The 17,788-nt window shown below is 50.1% G+C and overlaps 5 protein-coding genes across 5 annotated transcripts; 3 read left to right on the top strand and 2 right to left on the bottom strand.

Moving 5' to 3' along the window:
* Nucleotides 1–4,988: 4,988 nt before the first annotated feature.
* Nucleotides 4,989–5,633, bottom strand: LDX57_007811 (uncharacterized protein; the record flags this gene model as incomplete). Its single annotated transcript, XM_046089528.1, has 1 exon — nt 4,989–5,633. One exon carries the CDS (start codon nt 5,631–5,633, stop codon nt 4,989–4,991), a length of 645 nt encoding a protein of 214 aa, XP_045945499.1.
* Nucleotides 5,634–7,085: 1,452 nt separating this feature from the next.
* LDX57_007810 (uncharacterized protein) lies at nt 7,086–8,672 on the top strand (the record flags this gene model as incomplete). The annotated part of the gene is made up of 4 exons (XM_046089527.1): nt 7,086–7,600; nt 7,660–7,915; nt 7,971–8,423; nt 8,478–8,672. The coding sequence occupies 4 exons, from the start codon at nt 7,086–7,088 to the stop codon at nt 8,670–8,672; spliced, it is 1,419 nt and encodes a 472-aa protein (XP_045945498.1).
* Nucleotides 8,673–11,183: 2,511 nt separating this feature from the next.
* LDX57_007809 (uncharacterized protein) lies at nt 11,184–12,579 on the top strand (the record flags this gene model as incomplete). The annotated part of the gene is made up of 3 exons (XM_046089526.1): nt 11,184–11,300; nt 11,450–11,588; nt 11,654–12,579. The coding sequence occupies 3 exons, from the start codon at nt 11,184–11,186 to the stop codon at nt 12,577–12,579; spliced, it is 1,182 nt and encodes a 393-aa protein (XP_045945497.1).
* Nucleotides 12,580–14,541: 1,962 nt separating this feature from the next.
* On the top strand, nt 14,542–14,985 carry LDX57_007808 (uncharacterized protein; the record flags this gene model as incomplete). Its single annotated transcript, XM_046089525.1, has 2 exons — nt 14,542–14,582; nt 14,637–14,985. 2 exons carry the CDS (start codon nt 14,542–14,544, stop codon nt 14,983–14,985), a joined length of 390 nt encoding a protein of 129 aa, XP_045945496.1.
* Nucleotides 14,986–16,604: 1,619 nt separating this feature from the next.
* On the bottom strand, nt 16,605–17,279 carry LDX57_007807 (uncharacterized protein; the record flags this gene model as incomplete). Its single annotated transcript, XM_046089524.1, has 2 exons — nt 16,605–17,105; nt 17,160–17,279. 2 exons carry the CDS (start codon nt 17,277–17,279, stop codon nt 16,605–16,607), a joined length of 621 nt encoding a protein of 206 aa, XP_045945495.1.
* Between the last annotated feature and the right edge of the window lie 509 nt (nt 17,280–17,788).

The raw sequence follows: 17,788 nt of genomic DNA, 5'->3' as shown, positions 1-17,788 counted from the left end.
TAATGAAGGGATCGGGGAAGAGTATTCATTCATCCGCAGAAGGTTCTATCGTGGATTGTTCCTTTACCCCACCATATTATCCACCACATACAGCCAACTGCCGTCGTTGTGAAGTACCAACAGTGTTTTATTTGCATCCGTTCAATTATGTCCTTGGCGGTTCTTCCGCCAAAACTGGTGCTGCCCGTTGCCTCTGCGCTCCGTGACATTTGCGTCAATGAGGGCAAACAGAGGTCTTCACCCTGAAGACCAGCTGTACCAGTACAATGTAGACAATGGAAACAGCCTTGGTCTGCTACGGGCAGCAAGTAAAGGGGGTGTGCCCGCAACATACTTTTTTTTCTTGACTCGGCACGCGTCGACCTACACGCCCAAGATGAAGCCGGACAGACCACCCTCCACATCGCCGCCCAAAAAATAACACCTTCTGCAGTAGAATGATTCTTTTATGTGACGGCCACGCTAACACCAGTGCGCTGAACTCTGAGGGGCAAGCACCTCTCTTTCACGCGGCAAAAGCGGGCAATGAGGACGCCACAGGTCTGCTTCAAATGCGACTAGATATTGAGGTAAACGCCTTGGATGGGAATGTTTTGACCTCAGCCCGTCGGGGCCATATTGCTGTTGCCAACAGGCTCCTCCAGTACCCAATCATCATTGCAGTGGATAACGGTCATCGCAGAATCTTGCAGGCCCTATGCGCATTAGGCAACATCGATCACCATGCCACGGATGCGGATGGGCGGTCCGCCCTGGGATATGCCGTGCACAGACGAAATTGCGAGGCTGTTCGGCTTCTTATCGAAGCTGGTGTGGATACGGGCAGAGAGGATGTTGCCGCCATCACGCATCTTCACATGGTCATAGTCCAGAGATTTAAGATATGGTAAAAGTGCTCCTAAGTGTCTCTACACAACATGGAGAGCTATGTTTTGCTGCATCTACCGGTCGGGCTAATATCGTTCAATTACTGCCGGATCATGGCGCTGATCTCTACGAGCAAACGGATTACGGGCGGACCCCATTGGTCCGCGCGAGGGAAAAAGGGCATGCTGATGTAGTGAGAATTCTGCTCAAAAATTGAGCTATCTAGACTACTCTACACATGTCTTCAGTCAAACTCCAATTTTCCAGTGATTTGATCCGGCGGAAGATAGGAATGCCGGGAAATGGAGCCACATCCCTACGGATCTACGGGACCCCCTGCGGTAGGAAAGCCCGACGGGCATGGCCATTTTACGAGCGAATAGTTATTTCGGGAAGTGTTGAGTTGGACGCTAACTTCTCATCACCTGTGGATTCGAGTTCCCCTGCCTTACCACAATAATATCCCCCCAAATCAACCCCAGGTCTCACTTAGATTTAGAATTCTCCAATCAACATATTCCTTGCGCTCAGTCGCGCACTGCCGCTCTGGCGGAGGATGCCATCAATGATTTCACCGTATCTCTTCTTTTCCGCCCGAGAAAAACCAAATGCCCCTCTAGGTTCATTTAGTGTAACTTTTGTTCGGCCGTTCAGCAGCGCTTTAGTAACGTCCAGATGACCGGATTGGAGGGCGATTAATAGCGGCGACTCATTGAACATTGAGGTCCGATTCCAGTCTGTCGTGGGAAGGGCAAGGAGCCTTCGAACGACCCCCACATGGCCGTAGCGTGCGGCAGCCCAGAGTGGAGAGCGGCCTGACCTATTAAATGCATTCACGTTAATATCCCCGTGGGATAACAGCATATCCACGATCGTGGCGTCTCCCTTCTCGGCCGCCAACCAGAGTGGTGTTTGCCGTTGTTCATTCTCTATATTCGGATCCAGTCCCTCTTTCTGGATGAACAAGTTTATCAGGGGTGCAGCATTTTCTTCCCAACGGACAAGGTGATGGAGAGAGGCAGAGGACTCGACGGGTTCGCCTGCTGATTCAGATAGGTGGCTACGTGCATTCACGTCGATTCTATCCACCGCTAGTAGTCGCTCCGCCACCGCCTTATGTTGGAAATAGGTCGCCCACCACAGGGGCGTCCTCCTGTCTCTATCCATAACATTCACATTGACGTGCTTGTCATTGAGTAGCAAGTTGACCACAGAAAGATGGCCGGCCCTTGCGGCTTCGTGTAGCGCGGTCGATCGAAACCGGTGAACCGGTGATCGCAAGACCACAGATCTAGGTTGTCCTGCATAAGTAGCAGTTCCACAGCTCTAGAATTGCCGTTCTGTGCTGCCAGGGATACGGTTGACCATCCTTCGTCGTCCTTGACGTTTATATCAGCACCGTAACCTAACAGCGCCTGAATGACCGTAATCTCGTCTTTGCTTGCAGCCCAAAGCAATGCCGAACTGCCTTGTTGTTGAATGTTGAACCGGTAAAGCACGCCGAGTGTAATCCGCAAAAGTGTCTTGCTAGTGCGGCACAGTGACAGAAGGTCCGTAGAACCATCGACCTCGTCTGTAATAGACAGAAGAACATCTTCCGGTAGTTCGAATAGATGCATATCTGTTGGAGGTTTCAGAGTTCGGCGCGTGAGATGTATGTTAAACTGAGATTTTATGTCCTGTGGGAAACTGAGGCCTTGGTAGTTCAGAGTCAAAGTAAAGCAAATCCATAGTCATCACTGGCGGGATCAATGGGTAGTTTTATATGAAATTCTTCAACATGACATGGGCGCTGTGGTTTGGTGTACAGGTACGCTCTCAGTGACTTGTGCATTTACCATAAGGATGGTTGCTAGCTAAGCTCCGCTCCTGCAATATCCACTCTGATTCTGCAGAGCACTGAACATCTGCGGAGCTTTTCGATGACCTCTGAGAGCTGCTTGTCACGTTCCTCCGAGAGCTTGCCACATTCCTACGAGGGGCGTGCGGTTTTCCCATGATATATATATTCCCGAGCGAAGTAGGAAGAATCCTATAACAGGCCGCTTTATCCTACGAAAACTGGAGAGCTCCGGCATACAGTCGGGCAACAGAAAATGCCCGACCTACAGTACCCTGAAAATAAAAGTAGATTCAACAGTTTGCAAGATGCGCCAGCCATGCTCATCCAGGAAGACATAAAGTCACACGGCCGGCCCTGACAATTTGGATTCATCTCTACATCGATTTTGCCCTGAGGTACAACAGAGCAGACCGAATTAATCACTCAAACACCGGCCATTGCCATCTTATCACAATGTCTCCTAATACAGCTTGCGAAGGCGATCCCAGCTGCCAGGCGAAATTGATGCTTACAGTCTGTCACCCCCTGGTACACAGTCCTCTACAAAAAGGGTTTACCACTCCCTTCGAACCTGACGATTCGGAGGACAAGGTTTATCCTTCTAGTTCTATGGTAGGTCCAACTGATTTTCTCCTTCATTTAATATTAGTTTCAGGGATTTGAGATTCTGAAGAGCCAAGGTGGAATAAGGTATGCGCGAAATGTTCTCGATGAAAGATTAGGCAGACGGACTGTCCCAGGACCCTAGGATATAGGCCATTGATAACGTCCAGGCAACTCGCTAATCCGAATGGCTGTCAGTGCTCCGGTGAGTTACCCTGTGACGGGTGTCACGGAAACAATGTAAATTGTGCTCCCCAACTCGAGTGTTGGGTGCCCAATCATCCGGCTACTGAAGTAGCAGAGGAGCTCCAATGCAGTTCGCTCCTCCAATCCATGGCAGAGTCGCATATATACATGTATCAAACCATGGATAATGTTGGCTTCATAGCCCAGGATAAGGTCCGAGATCGCACTCCAGGCGTGAGCCTTTCTACTGATGGGCACACGGTAGAGGAAGAATTATCCGGGTAGCATATTGGGGAAGATGAGATGTCAGCTGTTCAGGGTCTGATAGACTTGACGGAAGGTCCACGCCTGGGGGAAGCAGCCCCGCGGTCAGATGTTTCGGTAGGAGAGCCGGACGTGCTCTATCTCGAACCAGAGGCACAGCCTGAAATGGCCGATATCGCACCATCGCCACTGTTCTTTCGGGACCCCAATGCGTTGAGACTCTGAAGCCCGATGGAAAGATATCGGACTTTTGCTCTCAAACAATAGATCCGTGCTGCCTATCGCTTTCCGCCCACCGAGATGCGGACGTTCCTCTTTCGACTAGCTCCTCCCCTTTGCCACAACATGAGCGATTAGCTTCTCGCCAGAGGAACCCAAAGTTTCAACGAAATGGGGTATGTCAGAGCATAGCCACATACAACACTACCCCGCATTATCCACTCCTACGATATGATCGTGGATCAAGGATGGTGGATTGTCCGCCATTCGTTGCAAACGCCGATCCAAATGTGGTGCTGTCACTGCCAGCATGGCCGTTGATGGTCCAAGAGAATCGTGGCGATGGTCTGACGTGGGTATCGTCTTGATAGCATGTTCCTGGGAGGGGCTGGGTATGTGAACAGTGGTCGCACGGGTTAGGGAGGTTATACGGAAATACATAATGGGCAGTATAGACAGTATTATGCCACCTCCATCCCAATGTAAACATGCTCACCTGGCAACCGCAGCATCCAATGAGCTGAGAATTGTGGGCGTAATAAAGCGATATGGCACCGCGTAGCTGTATCTACCGTAAATACGGTAAGATGTTGATTGACACACTATGAAAATCGAATCTTCTGGGGCATTTTTTTGGGAGATCAGTAAAAAGACTACTTACTGTATATTTCTATGGCGAATCGAATATTGCTTATTCCATCTCCTAGGTCTGATGCTTAGGTTGAAACCCTGAGAATGCAGCAAGGTTCATTATCACGACTCTTCACCCGCTTCCACCCAAAACTATCTGCCCACTCGCAACGACCCATGCCTTTGTTTCCACAATGTCGTGTCTAATGGAATAATGGATAACGTGTTCTTTTGCCCGGTCAAGACTGAAACATGCATCCGTGGAGTCAACAAGTCACCACAGTAACCGGACACCCCAGTCTCTTACAGCAGCCCAATTGTGATCCATGGCCACTGACCTTGTTATGATTGAACTGCATATCCGCTTGCTTTTGGGTCAGGGAATGGCAGAAAAGGTGATACGAACGATGCGATCCGCCTGGGCAACACAGTCATTGAGATTCCTCTGGGCCAGCCGCCGTGCTGCCTCCAGCAGGAGGCGACGATACCTATCGGATAGCGGAGCCCTGTCAGATTCGCTCAACAGCCCAATGCGTGCGTCGAGGTTGGCGGCGATGCAGCGAGAGCGTTTCTTCCATTGGTTGAAGAGGGCATCCACCTGAAGCCGGCACCGCTGAAGCTCCGTTCCACACTGCCGGTCGCTCAGCCAGACCGTTGCAAATCTATGCGCCGTGTCTAATTTTTTGAGGAGCTGGCGATGGCTTTGCCATTCTCGATGAACTGCTGCATGTCGGATACCGACCACGTGGGCTCGCAATTGGCCCAGGGCTTCCTTCGGGCTTGTTGTGGTGTTCCCGGCCAGGCGGCCGCGATCATCCTGTTCCAGCGCCCGGAATGCGGTATGCAATTCTACCTTTTCAACGCAGTCCCAGTCCTTCAACTGACACAAATCAGGATACCATTTTCTGGCAAAATCAAATACGCAGCGCTCGAGTCGTCGCTGGACTGCCGCCAGAACTCGATGCTGTGCTTGGAACGGCAGCGCGGCGGCCCGTGGCTGCGTCGATAGCTTAGAGGGCATCAAGACCGTGGCGACTTCTTCAATTGCACAGTTTCCGTGACTGCGTCTTGGGGGAGTGAGGGGATCTGAGCCTGGCCTGTATTTCTTTGATGAGCGAGGCGTATAGAAGAGACGGATGTGGCTTAGTTGACTACACAACAGACTCCCGAGAGAAGCCTGGCGCAACCATACAGCCTGCGGTGGACCTGTAAACTTTGGATGGAGATAATACGACTGGATAAGAAATAGCGGATCGTGGTGCTTGACGATTCGCTGCTCGCCTCGAGCCCCAAGCTAAAAGGCCGAGAGAGATATACACAAGGCTCCAGGGGCGAGTATCAGCGTACCTCCCTACATCTTTTAATGTTGGGAAAGGCTGGACCAATGATGCCAATCTTTTTCTAATGTACTTAGAAACTGTCGTTGGCCAATAATGGTCTAAATCAACCGCCCTCAAGGAGTGAACCCCAATGAGTGCGTGCCGCAGACGATATACTGTATGCATGGGTGGTCTGACTCGGGGTGAGCGTTTAAATTGTGCATTTTCATGGGGAGGAGGGGGATATCACCAGTTACTGTTCTTGCGTGCAAACGCTAACGTAACCAGGGTCCGCGATACTTTTGCGTTGACCCTTTCTGGACCCTGATATTTTTGCCCGAATATCTGACCAAAAGCTTGGTACTACACCGTACGTTCTACTGTAGAGAGGCTTAATGTTCGCAAGTGAAACTTCAGGCTAAACACAAGGCCGGACCTTTGGGAGATTCCCGATAAGGATTCACATTCCAAACACAGGCAAAGGAAAGACAGGAGCCAGCTTAGCAAAAAGCTCATAAATGGACAAGCCCCATGGACTTCCGAATTCACCATTAGCCACCGTGAAAACTCCGAATGAGTAAAGGTCCGTGCCAATTTATCATAACTGACTCTACTCAATAAAACGATTGACACTCAAATCACCCGAAGCAAGAGGGAAATCGCTCACCCCTGTTTGGACTCCCGCCGGGTATTTGATGGCGCAAGGATATTGCCCGGGAAATATCGTCTCTCAGCTGTCGTTAGTTGGGCATTCGAATGGACAGGATCTATCATACGGGCGTGCGTATTTCGAACCTACACAATTGCCCATTAAACAACCTGCTCGTTAGTCATTCCAGCTCAAATAGGCTTATTACCCGAATTATCGTAGGGGTTCCGTAGCCCACTGCGGCCACATATTCCGTGTCGGTAAACGCACACCTGAGAAACCCTTAAGCAAACGGATGAATGTACGCGGCAACACTGGACATGGGTTGGTAGACACATGTCATCCCGGACATATCTAGACATATCAAGGTACCAGTCGCCCAGGAATGTCTTTACTCCCTCACTTTTCGTTTTTCTTTCTTTTCTTTTTCCCCCCTCTGTTTTTATTTTCATCCCAAAGGCAACCATCTTTCGCATAAAATTACTTCGAGCACTTCGATTCGACGATGCTCACCGGTTTGGCATTTCTAATGGCGGCGTCTCTACACGAGTTCTGGATGAGGCTGTCGGTGACTCGCCAAAAGACACAGCGGACTCAGCATTCTAACAGCGACTCTCCGCTTGATCTGGACCATCATCCTGTTGTAGACCAGATTAACTCACTAGGGACTACTCATGAAACGGCGGTGCGACTACAGACCCTCATACAGACCGACGGGGCTGGGAGCTGGCCTCCACGAGCAGTTCACCACGCGGAATGGCCCGAGGCACTACATCCGTATCATGAAGTCTACCGCGCAATGTCTCCACAACTCGCGAGCAACGTACACCTCACCAACGACCGAATGAATCTGTCCCGCTGCAGGGCCTTTCGCAGTCAAATGACGGCTCTGCTACAAGCACACATTAACCTGGACGCGGTGGAGAATGCTCTCTGCGATCTGGCACAGGGCGATGGATTCTCGCGGGAGGCCTGCAACGGATTCTTTGCCTGCGTTGCCTACTGCCGTCATGCATTCCGGTGAGAGCCCAATTCCACGGACAGTTGATTGAGTTGGCTTAATTAAATCTTGCGCATAGATGGGCCACAAACCCTATTGTTAAGGTTGCGCAGGATGATAAGGTGATCGATTTCCCCGTGGAGTTGGACATCCCGTGGGACTACCTTTGTCGTCGATACGGTATATATTCACAAGGGGGGAACGCCATGTCAAATCTGCTTTGCGATTTTGATACGAGTGGAAGGATGATCTATACGATCAACGAGGGGATGCCAGATATTGTGCGGTCATCGGAGTACCACTTTACGTATATTTTCGTGGAGATGGAGAGGCTGGTAGGTCCGAATTGCTCTCCCGCTTCGGGATATCTAGCTCATGGGTACGTCAAAGGCTGTCCCTATCTACCTCCACATCGCCCAGTCGATTGAATACTTTGAGAGGGGAGACAAAGCGGTATGTGCAGAAACAATACGGTCTATATTCCGTCAACTACGGAAGGTTTTCCAGGCGTTCTACAAGACCTTTGTGCCTTCCACGGTCAGTCCCGCTGTCTGGCTGTCATACGTCCAAGGTTTTCACGGATGGGCCGCTGGCACGATAGATGGTGAGGCCTACACAGAATATGATGGCGTCCAAGGAGGTCAGATGGTGCTGATTCAGGTGATTGATGCCTTCCTTGGCATGGACCCGTTTCTTTCCACCGAGGCTTTTCGACGCCATGTCACCTACTACCAGCGCGGCTTTATCGATTCCGTCCGGCGTCATTCATTCCGTCAGAAGGCTCTTGACGCAGGGGACGGTGAAATCAATATTCACATGATTGAAATCGCTAAGCTGATGCATGTATGTTTCGTAGTATCGCTATACTTTTGTCTGGTAGCTGATCGTGTCGAGCAGGTCTTTCGAAGTTCTCATCGCAAGACAGCTTCTAAGTATCTTGCAGTGCCGGCGCCCGAGAGAATAACCATGACAGCTGGAAGCTCTGTCTTGCAGGGAGACAGCGCTTCATCAAACCCACTGGCGCATGTTGACTCTCTGCTTGCGGCCCGCCTTCGTCAGACGCGGGCGTTGGGGCAACCCGAAGATATATAAGGCCTTTTCCCCTGTCCAGTGACATCGCCACTGCCTGTGTTGAGTTTGCTAACGGGATTGTGGAATGATTCTTAACGCATGGCTCTAGGTCAAAGACTGAGAAGATTCAATAAGCAGGGGCAGGCCATCTTCTGCGTCGGTGCTTCTAGAATATCATATCAGGCAATCAATTAAATCCTTGGGTATTCTTCTCTCTCCCCCTTTGGTTCTCTTATAAAATTGCCCTAGGTGGTGACATTTGAGTATTTCGGGGGTGCAGGTACTGGACGTATTATGTCCATGCAACGGACACCTGATGTTTGAGCACATTATCGGCTGCCTTCCCTAAAACGAGGACAGCCTTCACCGTTCAAGGGTAGGCGTTGCCTAGTTTGCCAAAGTAATCATCGTAAAATACATGACTAACCAACCACTTATACAGAACTCGTGCGCCTGCTTGTTCATCCCATTTGCTAGTCCGAGGACCAGGACCAACTGCTGATCTGCATGCATCGGCCGTTGCTGCAATAGTATCTACCGGATTGGCATGTATCTGACTGATCAGGAGCAATCGCATAATTGGCGACTATTACGGTAACAAGTTCGGGGGGGAAAAAGCCCTGAATGATCTGGCAATGCTGAAAAGCTATTGCATCCAGGTGACAGGTTCCAAATTGACTGCGACTTATCCATCGGCGTTATGGCGTGAAGGGAACAGTAGATCGGCAAGATAAGGAAAGGGCAGTTGTGATAAGCTGGCAGCCCGTTTCGCTAACTTCGAATACCCATAAGAACGGCCCGAAAGTGGATACGACCAGCTCCAAAAGACTTTGAAAGGGTGCCACCATACACTATTATTAACCATAATATCGGTGTAGAGGTATCCGCAGTGAGTTAGTTAAGAATCATTCAAGGTCTGCATTATACATTCTATAGTATGTATTGTGTTTATAATGTGCTTACGTTTGGACGTGCACCTATCCTAGGATTGAGGGACTAAAGTAATATGCTCAACGCCTTACAAGTAAACAACTAGGCCACCTGGCTTGTGAAACACAAGTGGCAAACAAGATGAAAACACCGAGTGAGGTAAACCTGCTGCACCAGCTGGTGACATTTGTCGCAAAACATATTTTGCCTTTCCCTTATTGCCTGAGCGTATCTGTAATTCCAGTCACCGATTTCTGCCACCAACTGAGACTGAAGGCGCTGTTGTGCGTTTTGAAGGTGAGAGTTTCGCTCTTGAAGATAGTTGTTACTCGATATCAGAGTATTAACTCGGTTTTCGAGGGACTCCGCTGCCTCGTGGGCCTTCCGGAGCAACATCTGCCATTTATTGCCTGCTCGGGTAAACATTAGCCCTCATCCCACGTTTATGAATGAGTAAAGATACTTACTTGCCAATGGAGCAACAATTTTTCTCCTAGCCATATTGCTGGAACGACATTAGATTACTGTATTTCTTAGAAGGGGACTGTAAGACTGTAATGGCTTTATAGTAGGGCGATTTCATCAAGAGAATAGATATGAATCGATTAATCGTTTCTTCCGATAGTGCAGCTGAAAGGTTCTGGAAACATAGAAAAGAGAAAGATCTTGTACCACTAAATATAGGATAACGGGCAAGTAGGTCCTCCTACGGTATAATAGGCTTTCCTTACCACACAGTTATCCTACGACGTGATACAGCTGTTCTTAGAAACACCACCAACACTCGTAGAAGCTAGTTAAGTAATAGGTCGCCACCTTCTACGCCTTGGATAACCCAGACCAGGCTTTAGGAAAGATTAGCGAAATATCCAGCATCATCCAGAACGCTCCTTTTTGGACTGCCTGATTTCTAAGCAAGTTTATGCGTCACCGAATTTCACCCATGTTACTTGCATCAAAGTGCATCATAGAAAGCAGTTGAATTACATGCAGGCCTATCACCCTTATAGCCGTAATACAAATGGTCAACAGAGAGGGAGTCACTGGCAATGATTGCTTAACCGGCGGGATATAACATCATTGGAATAGTCAATGAAAACGGGTTGTCTTATCCCGCTGCCTTGTAAAGCCCAGTATAATATACGCAATATGCCCGGGGTAAAAATTGAGATATCAATATCGGGCCGAGCGTTAAACATTAAAATGGTCCTGTAATTGGTGATTCGAAACAAAGGCCGGCCTCGGGCAAGCTGAATTGACCATGGGGCATTCGACACTCCGTTTAATAACCACGTATCGACCGGTCACTTCCATAAGTCTGACATTCCGAAGACAGCGAGAAGGAGAACGACGATTACTCTAACGAAAAGAATGCGCTTGATACTGCGACCCAATTGCAGATGATATATTCTGCGTTACCAGACACGTAGACAAGGATTGAACAGTACAGAATGTTGAAAACCCGGAGCCCCGCTCGGCAAGCTTCGTGAATACAAAGTAGATTTAAAGCAGACCTACGGCCAGCTAATACCATCTGTTTCCTATTGGTGACTGCCATACTCTAGGAGGAACAAGACAAGAAGAGCCCTCCGAATTATAAGAATGGCTTCTACAAAGACCGATTCCGACATCTCCGACACATTCAAAGTGCTTCAGCACACGGTCCCTAGCCAGCATATACGGGAATATCCCCAGGCAACGGCTGTCAACCAGGAGGACGTTTTATACCTTGCTGTGAAGCAATATGTGCCGTGGGATAACCTACATCCTTCCCCTGGCGCGGGAGCATCGTCTCCGCGCATGCGAATGGAGTACCCAAGGTGATCTTATTCCCACCCCATTCCCTCACAGTGCTAACGGAACCCCAGGAAGCGTATGAGCCCTTTTGGGTGGACATTTATCAGGCAGCCAATAAATCCGGGCTAGCGATTCGTGGTATCTGGATGGCCGACGTGGCCCACCAGGGTGTCAGTGGTCTGGTGAACGAGGAACGCTTGGGAAATGATCGTATGTTTCGCTCATTTCTTCCCCTGCTGACGGCTCCTCCCCATTAACCCGCAGCTTCTTACCAGCTTCCGCCTTTGACCATTCTCGGGACCTGTTACTCCTGATAAACCGTTTCCGAGACAGCCTTCCGCAGCCAATTTTTGGCCTTGGGCACAGTATGGGAGCGACGCAATTGATCCATCTCTCCCTTATGCACCCCCGAATCCTGCAAGGTTCTTTTCTAATAGAGCCCATTGTTTTCCCTTATTCCGGGGCGGATCAGGGTCGATACCCGGCGGCGCTAGTATCCCTGCGACGTCGAGATACCTTTCCCACCAAGGACATGGCTGTAGCCCACTTTCAGCGCAGCAGGCTGTTTCAATCGTGGGACCCACGGGCATTTGATAAATGGATTGAATATGGCCTCCGTGATGCTCCACCTGGTTCCGAGCCGCGAGTGGTTTTGACGACCCCCAAAAGTCAAGAGTTGTCCACCTTTGTTCGACCCATTCTCGCCCCAAAATCGACCATAGACCGTCGCATGCTCTGCCCGGATCTTGCACTCGAGGCACTTGACGATGAACGGATCCTGTTCTATCGCCCCGAACCGGTCATCACATTTCATAATCTCCCACACCTGCGACCACCGACCATGTACGCATTCTGTGAGGGCTCACAGCTTGTCACCCGAGAGATGCGGACTGTGATCACGGAGAAGACCGGAACCGGCGTGGGTGGAAGTGGCGGGGTGGTAACAGGGCGTGTTAACATGACCGTCATCAATGACGCAGGGCATTTTGCTCCTATGGAACATCCCCAACGCCTAGCAGACCATGTTGTGGAGTGGCTACAGGGTGAAGACCGCCGGTGGATCGCTGCAGGGGAATTGGAAAGACCGAAACATCGAGGGCAGGATGAGGGAAGCCCGCGCGAGATGAGTCGGGAGGTGTTAGCTTTGTTAGGGGGAACAGACAGTTGCCCAGACACAGCAGCGCGTCCCCATAAATTGTGAAACCACCATGCCGGAAGAAAACACTTGGATGGCCTTTCTACATTACGGCAGCCTGATTTAGAGCGATATTAGCAGCGAGTAAACTGATCTGTTTAGAATGGTCCTTGGGTTGGCATAGGACCTGCAGGGCACAGACGATGAACTTCTCTAGTTCTGGTCAATGTAAACTTAAAAGTATACCTCACAGGAGGTTAGACCTGCTCTACAGGGAACAATAAGGGAGATGAAACGCAAAGAAAGAGCTCCTCCTTTCTAAAGCAAAGATCTTGCCCGAATAGAATTCTACTACGATTCGAGCCTCGAACCAAGAAGCACTACATATATATTACGAGTTTTTGGCTCTAGAGACTTAAGCAGCCAAGCGATTGAATTCCTATATAATTTTGGCTTTTGCAGTATATCAACCAACAACTACTGACAAAATGGATCCATGCATGACCAGGATTTGCAATCAGTAATTGGGAAGGACGAGGGCATAGTCAATCTTTCAGTTGACCGGGAAAACACGGAGTCGATAGGAGATAGGTCAAAAACGAGCCTGGGCAAGATGGCGCGTACCATCCGAGATCTTATCTTTATCTACCCCAATTCCCCACTAGAGCGATTATTCTCAGATATTAATCGAACAAAGCTGGGCAGTGCCTATGAGAGTACTGTATTTTAACGAGCCGACCCGGGCAATTGGAGTGCACGCATAAGACTCCGGGAAGGGTCATTGCAGGCGAGCAAATATGCCCGTTGATAATAAAGTGGCATATTCTTCAATACCCGCATTTGGCCATGGACTAATCCTTAACTAGATATATATGCGGCTGTTTACGGGATGCCCATTATGATATTATTATTTAGCCTCCAGTCCAACTTTTACGGCCTGAGTTAGGCGAACAACGTTCAGTGGTGAGCAGTTGGTTCCAGTTCTATCTGCCATGTCTTTTGCTTGCCTTATCACCTTATAACGCCTGACATTGGCATCACCAGGTGCATTATGGATCGAAGATTGCGTGGGTAACAGTTGGGTGGTGGGGGCCGGCGTGCAAGACATGCGCAAGCAAATTAACCAGAGTGGATGATGATGTGGGGCTTCTATTATTTTCGGCAGACGATGATGCCTATCAAGGGCTGGAAAATACAATACACGGAATCAAAGTCTAAATCTCAGCAGATGCCCTCAAGCGTTTCGCGGCGACTATGCGAGGCGTCTGCACGTTTCCTACCGTGAGAGCTTTTGGTGTACAGCAGACTTTGCTGGAGCCGATCAAAAAAGATGTGGGGATTGTAGTGGCTGGAAAGGCTAATCGCGCCTAGGACGCATGTCTCACAAAGTATCGAACTGAGCGGGAATAGACATGGTCAGGACCAAGCCTACAATAGGATTGTGACTGGCGGCCTAGCTTTCGGGGGCCTGAAAGAGTCCAGGTTGTACCTTGCATAGCCCATTTGGAACTTGACTTTACATCGAGGTTACTATATTGGTAAGTAACCTCCTTTGTCGCTTGGTGGGGATGAGAATGACGGCTCTGCAACTGGGGTACAGTGGGACAAGGACATACGTGTATTGATAGGGATTGTTAGGCTAGTCACTGGGCAACCCTAGACTGAAAAGGACCATGATGGTAAGGCTGATCCAATGCTATTGACATATTTGTTAGTATGGGGTCGTAAGGGAGAGAAAAACCTACCGCATGGGCTTGGATAAAAGAACCTTTGCTGGGCCGGTCTATCAGGCAGGAAATACTCAACAGAGTAAGCTTGGGCGTACAGGTACCTTCGAGAAAGTCTGCGATATGAACAGGTAAATACCGTGATAAACGGTTAATAGAAGCCTGTGCTATTAACGAAATGCTCAACATAGTAAAACATAAGCAAGGAAATCCATTATATTGGCGTGGCTTCCACTGACATGCCATGAAAGAACTACAAGCCACTCCAGAAGTATCCAATGAATATCGGCTTCTCTATATTATGAATTGGTTCCGTCGTATCTGGCTATGGCCCAGACGCAAGTATGAGGCGTGCCCTTTCACGTGGTCCCAATGCTAACTGTACCCCACTTGTAGACGGGTGCATCGGACTGCTTCAGTTGAGGATCAAGGTGACCTGCACGACGCCACGATCGGCTACTTTGTCACAGTCTGTGTGGGTTCCCCCCATAGGCAGGCCGCAGTGGAAGATTCCAGCTTGATGGGTGATGATACCCAAAAAGCCGCTGTCGAGAATTCAAGATGTGAGCGCTGCCATGGCCGTCGTTCTACGAGTTATCACTGCAGACACCGGGAAGCCTCAGTGCAGTACCAGCCGGTGGCATATGCTCACGGCGGCGCACTGGCTGTGCGGGCGCACGAAAGGCTCTACAGCAAGGGCCCTGGCTTCAATCGACTGTGGATTTACCGGCAGGCGGACGGGTGAAAGAACCTAGAATCAGCCCAAGCAATACGCAACTACAGCCAAAGTCTCCGGCTCCGGTATATGAACTGCGTGGAATGCCGACAAGCTCGTTAGACAGGAAATAAGAACGTTGACTCCTCGATGCCGTAACCTTCCAATGTATTGTAAAATCAATGGGCTTCCTTGCTACTTAGATACATTATGATCGGGTGATTCCTTTCATTCTGCAAAGTCTCATGCGCAATTGAACTTATGTAGGGTTGTGCTTCTTCCTTGGTGGCCTCAGCCGAATCGGTTGTATGATCGCCAAGAGCTGCTCGATTTCCCCGGTGAGCGTTCTATACCCGGCAGTAGATTGTTTTCCTCTTTGGCCAAGTGTTCGCCACTTCATACGAGCCTCACGGAGCTAGTTTTCCAGGGACGGCGCACTGGCGACGAAGTCAACATATGGCGCCGTGCTGCTTGTAGCTTGTCATCCGGGTCTCTTTCTTGGTGATCGCCTTGTCGGGTCTGGGGTATGAGAATATTATTTTCCAGGTCTGGGAACAGGATATCGTATACATAAGCGTAGTCCGACATGATAAACACATGGACAGCATTATAGGCACGGCGCATGGTGCATCGCTGGACCGTGTATCACTGTAAACGCGACTGTTGTGGTCCGGAGCTGGAATGCTTAAGGCCGAATCGACGCCATCAAGCGATGCCGGTTGCTTATTCAGCCAGGACATGGGTGGAATCGGTGGAGCTGGAGACGGTGACCGGAGGAATACCGTGAGAAATTCATCGATGTCACCGTTTGGGGCACACATCCTGCCTGCCCTGAATAATGCTTACATATAAACCATGGGACCGGGAATCCGATGAGTCCAACTGCAGCTCTCAAGAGCTGCGTTTGGCAAACCTGAGCACTTAGCCGTAGTATATTCGTACCCACTTCCTCTTGTACGGTTTGCGACCTTGCTGGACTCCAATGACTCCTTATCCGTATCGTAGCTGGCAGCGCCGTGAACACAAGGATCTATCAGGCACTACCCTTCCTCGCCGCGGTGACGTCTAGATGTCACTAATCCCATCCACACTTGATGCATGCAGTGTACTATATGTTGGCTATAGCCGCCATCTTTTAACAATCTTGGCGCTGATAGGGGTCTGTCGCTCCACAAATGGGCCCCTGCGGTCGGAGTATCCCTCTCCCATCTCCAGCGGGTCTGGCAAACTTGATATAAAGACTTCGCAGGTGCAAATGCTTGCTACTGTCCTGTCGGATATCCGTCACGGTTTACATGTCTTCGCTTGCTTCGACGGGCGTGCTGTTGCGAGACCCAGTTGCCACACCCACCCGATGAATCGCTCGGACCTCTGTCCAGACGCATATCATACTGCTTCGTTTGGAAGGGTTTAGAGGACAAAATCAACAATCAATGGACACGGTTGCCTAGGATGCTAACCGGCAGTCGGTGTATGTAATGTTATGTACGCGGCAGTCCCAGACCTCAGAGAAAGCTAAGCAACATTTGGAGAGCGCAATGGACTAATGGACTGAAACAAGGTCTATCTACTATCGCCAGGATCAACCATAATCACCTTCGCTTTGCAACCAACCGTAGCCAACCTCTATAGATACTCCACCTAGGAGTTCAGGCTTTAGGCGGAACTGGAACCGGGGCGGGAGCCGGGGCCTTTTGATTGGCAGCTGGAGTGACAGAGGGAGAATCAGCCGGGGCGTGGCTGTCGTTTCCGACCGGCCGACCCTCACCCCTGCCCTCCAGCAGCACGGCCGGGGCATCCTTCCAGCTATCGCAAATCCTAGTGATCCCGTCTTGAACACTTTCGAATGATTTCTGGAAGTGGGTCAGGAGCGTCCTCTGTTCCTCGTAGCGACCCTCCATCTCGCGCTTCTCCTTCTCGAGAGACGCGTTTTTGGTCTCCAGTCGGCGATTCTCGTTCTCGAGCCGCTGACTATCAGCGTGCTTCAAGATGTAGGAATCCCACATGCGCCGATAGAGGGCCACGAGGCGTGCCGCCTGTGCGGCCAGAGCGGGATCTGTCTTATCCAGCCGCTCCAGCTCCTCGGCCAAAGGTTTAAACAGCTCCGCGGTTGACGCCGTTTTCGCGTCCTTGGTGGGAGAATCGGCCGACTGAGGTCAATGTGGTCAGCGGATGTCTCCGTGGCTCGTGTCGGGCGACCTTACCTTTGGCAATGGTTGAACTCGAGGCGGTGGGGTCCGGAAATCATTGTCCTTTCGGGGCGGCGGCGATTCGGATCTGCGCTTGCGCTTGGATTGATAGTGATCATTCACCGAGTGATGCATGACTGGAGCTATGTGCTGTCGAGGAGATGCGAATCCTGCCATGAATACGGCTCTCCAGTGGGATGTAGTGCCTTTTTATAGATACTACGATTGCCTCGGAGCATGGGGGAGAGCAGAATACACCGGCGAGCAAAGCATGAGAATCGCCTACGCATACACGGCCCATTTTGGCACGGTCATGACACACCGATTGCAGAAACACACCGTATGCTTAAAGCATCACTTGGTATGTGATGCGCTCGATTCACCGAATACTCAAAGAAATGGGGGCAAGACGTGGGCTGGTGCCATCATCTTGTCACGGCCTAGTATTCCCCGGGTCTCTAGGATTTCAACCATCGTGGCCATCTTTATGCGTTTGACTAACATGGTGAGCGTAAAACCGACGGTTATTCTCTACCGTCATCTGCCCGCTCGACAGCATGATATAAATAGAGACAAATAATCCAACAGGTGGTCCACATGATATTATATGGTCCTTGTTTCCCATTCAACCGCATGCGTCGAGT

The sequence above is a fragment of the Aspergillus melleus genome (genome assembly GCF_016097325.1).
Source record: "Aspergillus melleus strain CBS 546.65 chromosome Unknown contig4, whole genome shotgun sequence".
Lineage (NCBI taxonomy): Eukaryota > Fungi > Ascomycota > Eurotiomycetes > Eurotiales > Aspergillaceae > Aspergillus > Aspergillus melleus.
This window is presented reverse-complemented; position numbering and strand designations above follow the sequence as displayed.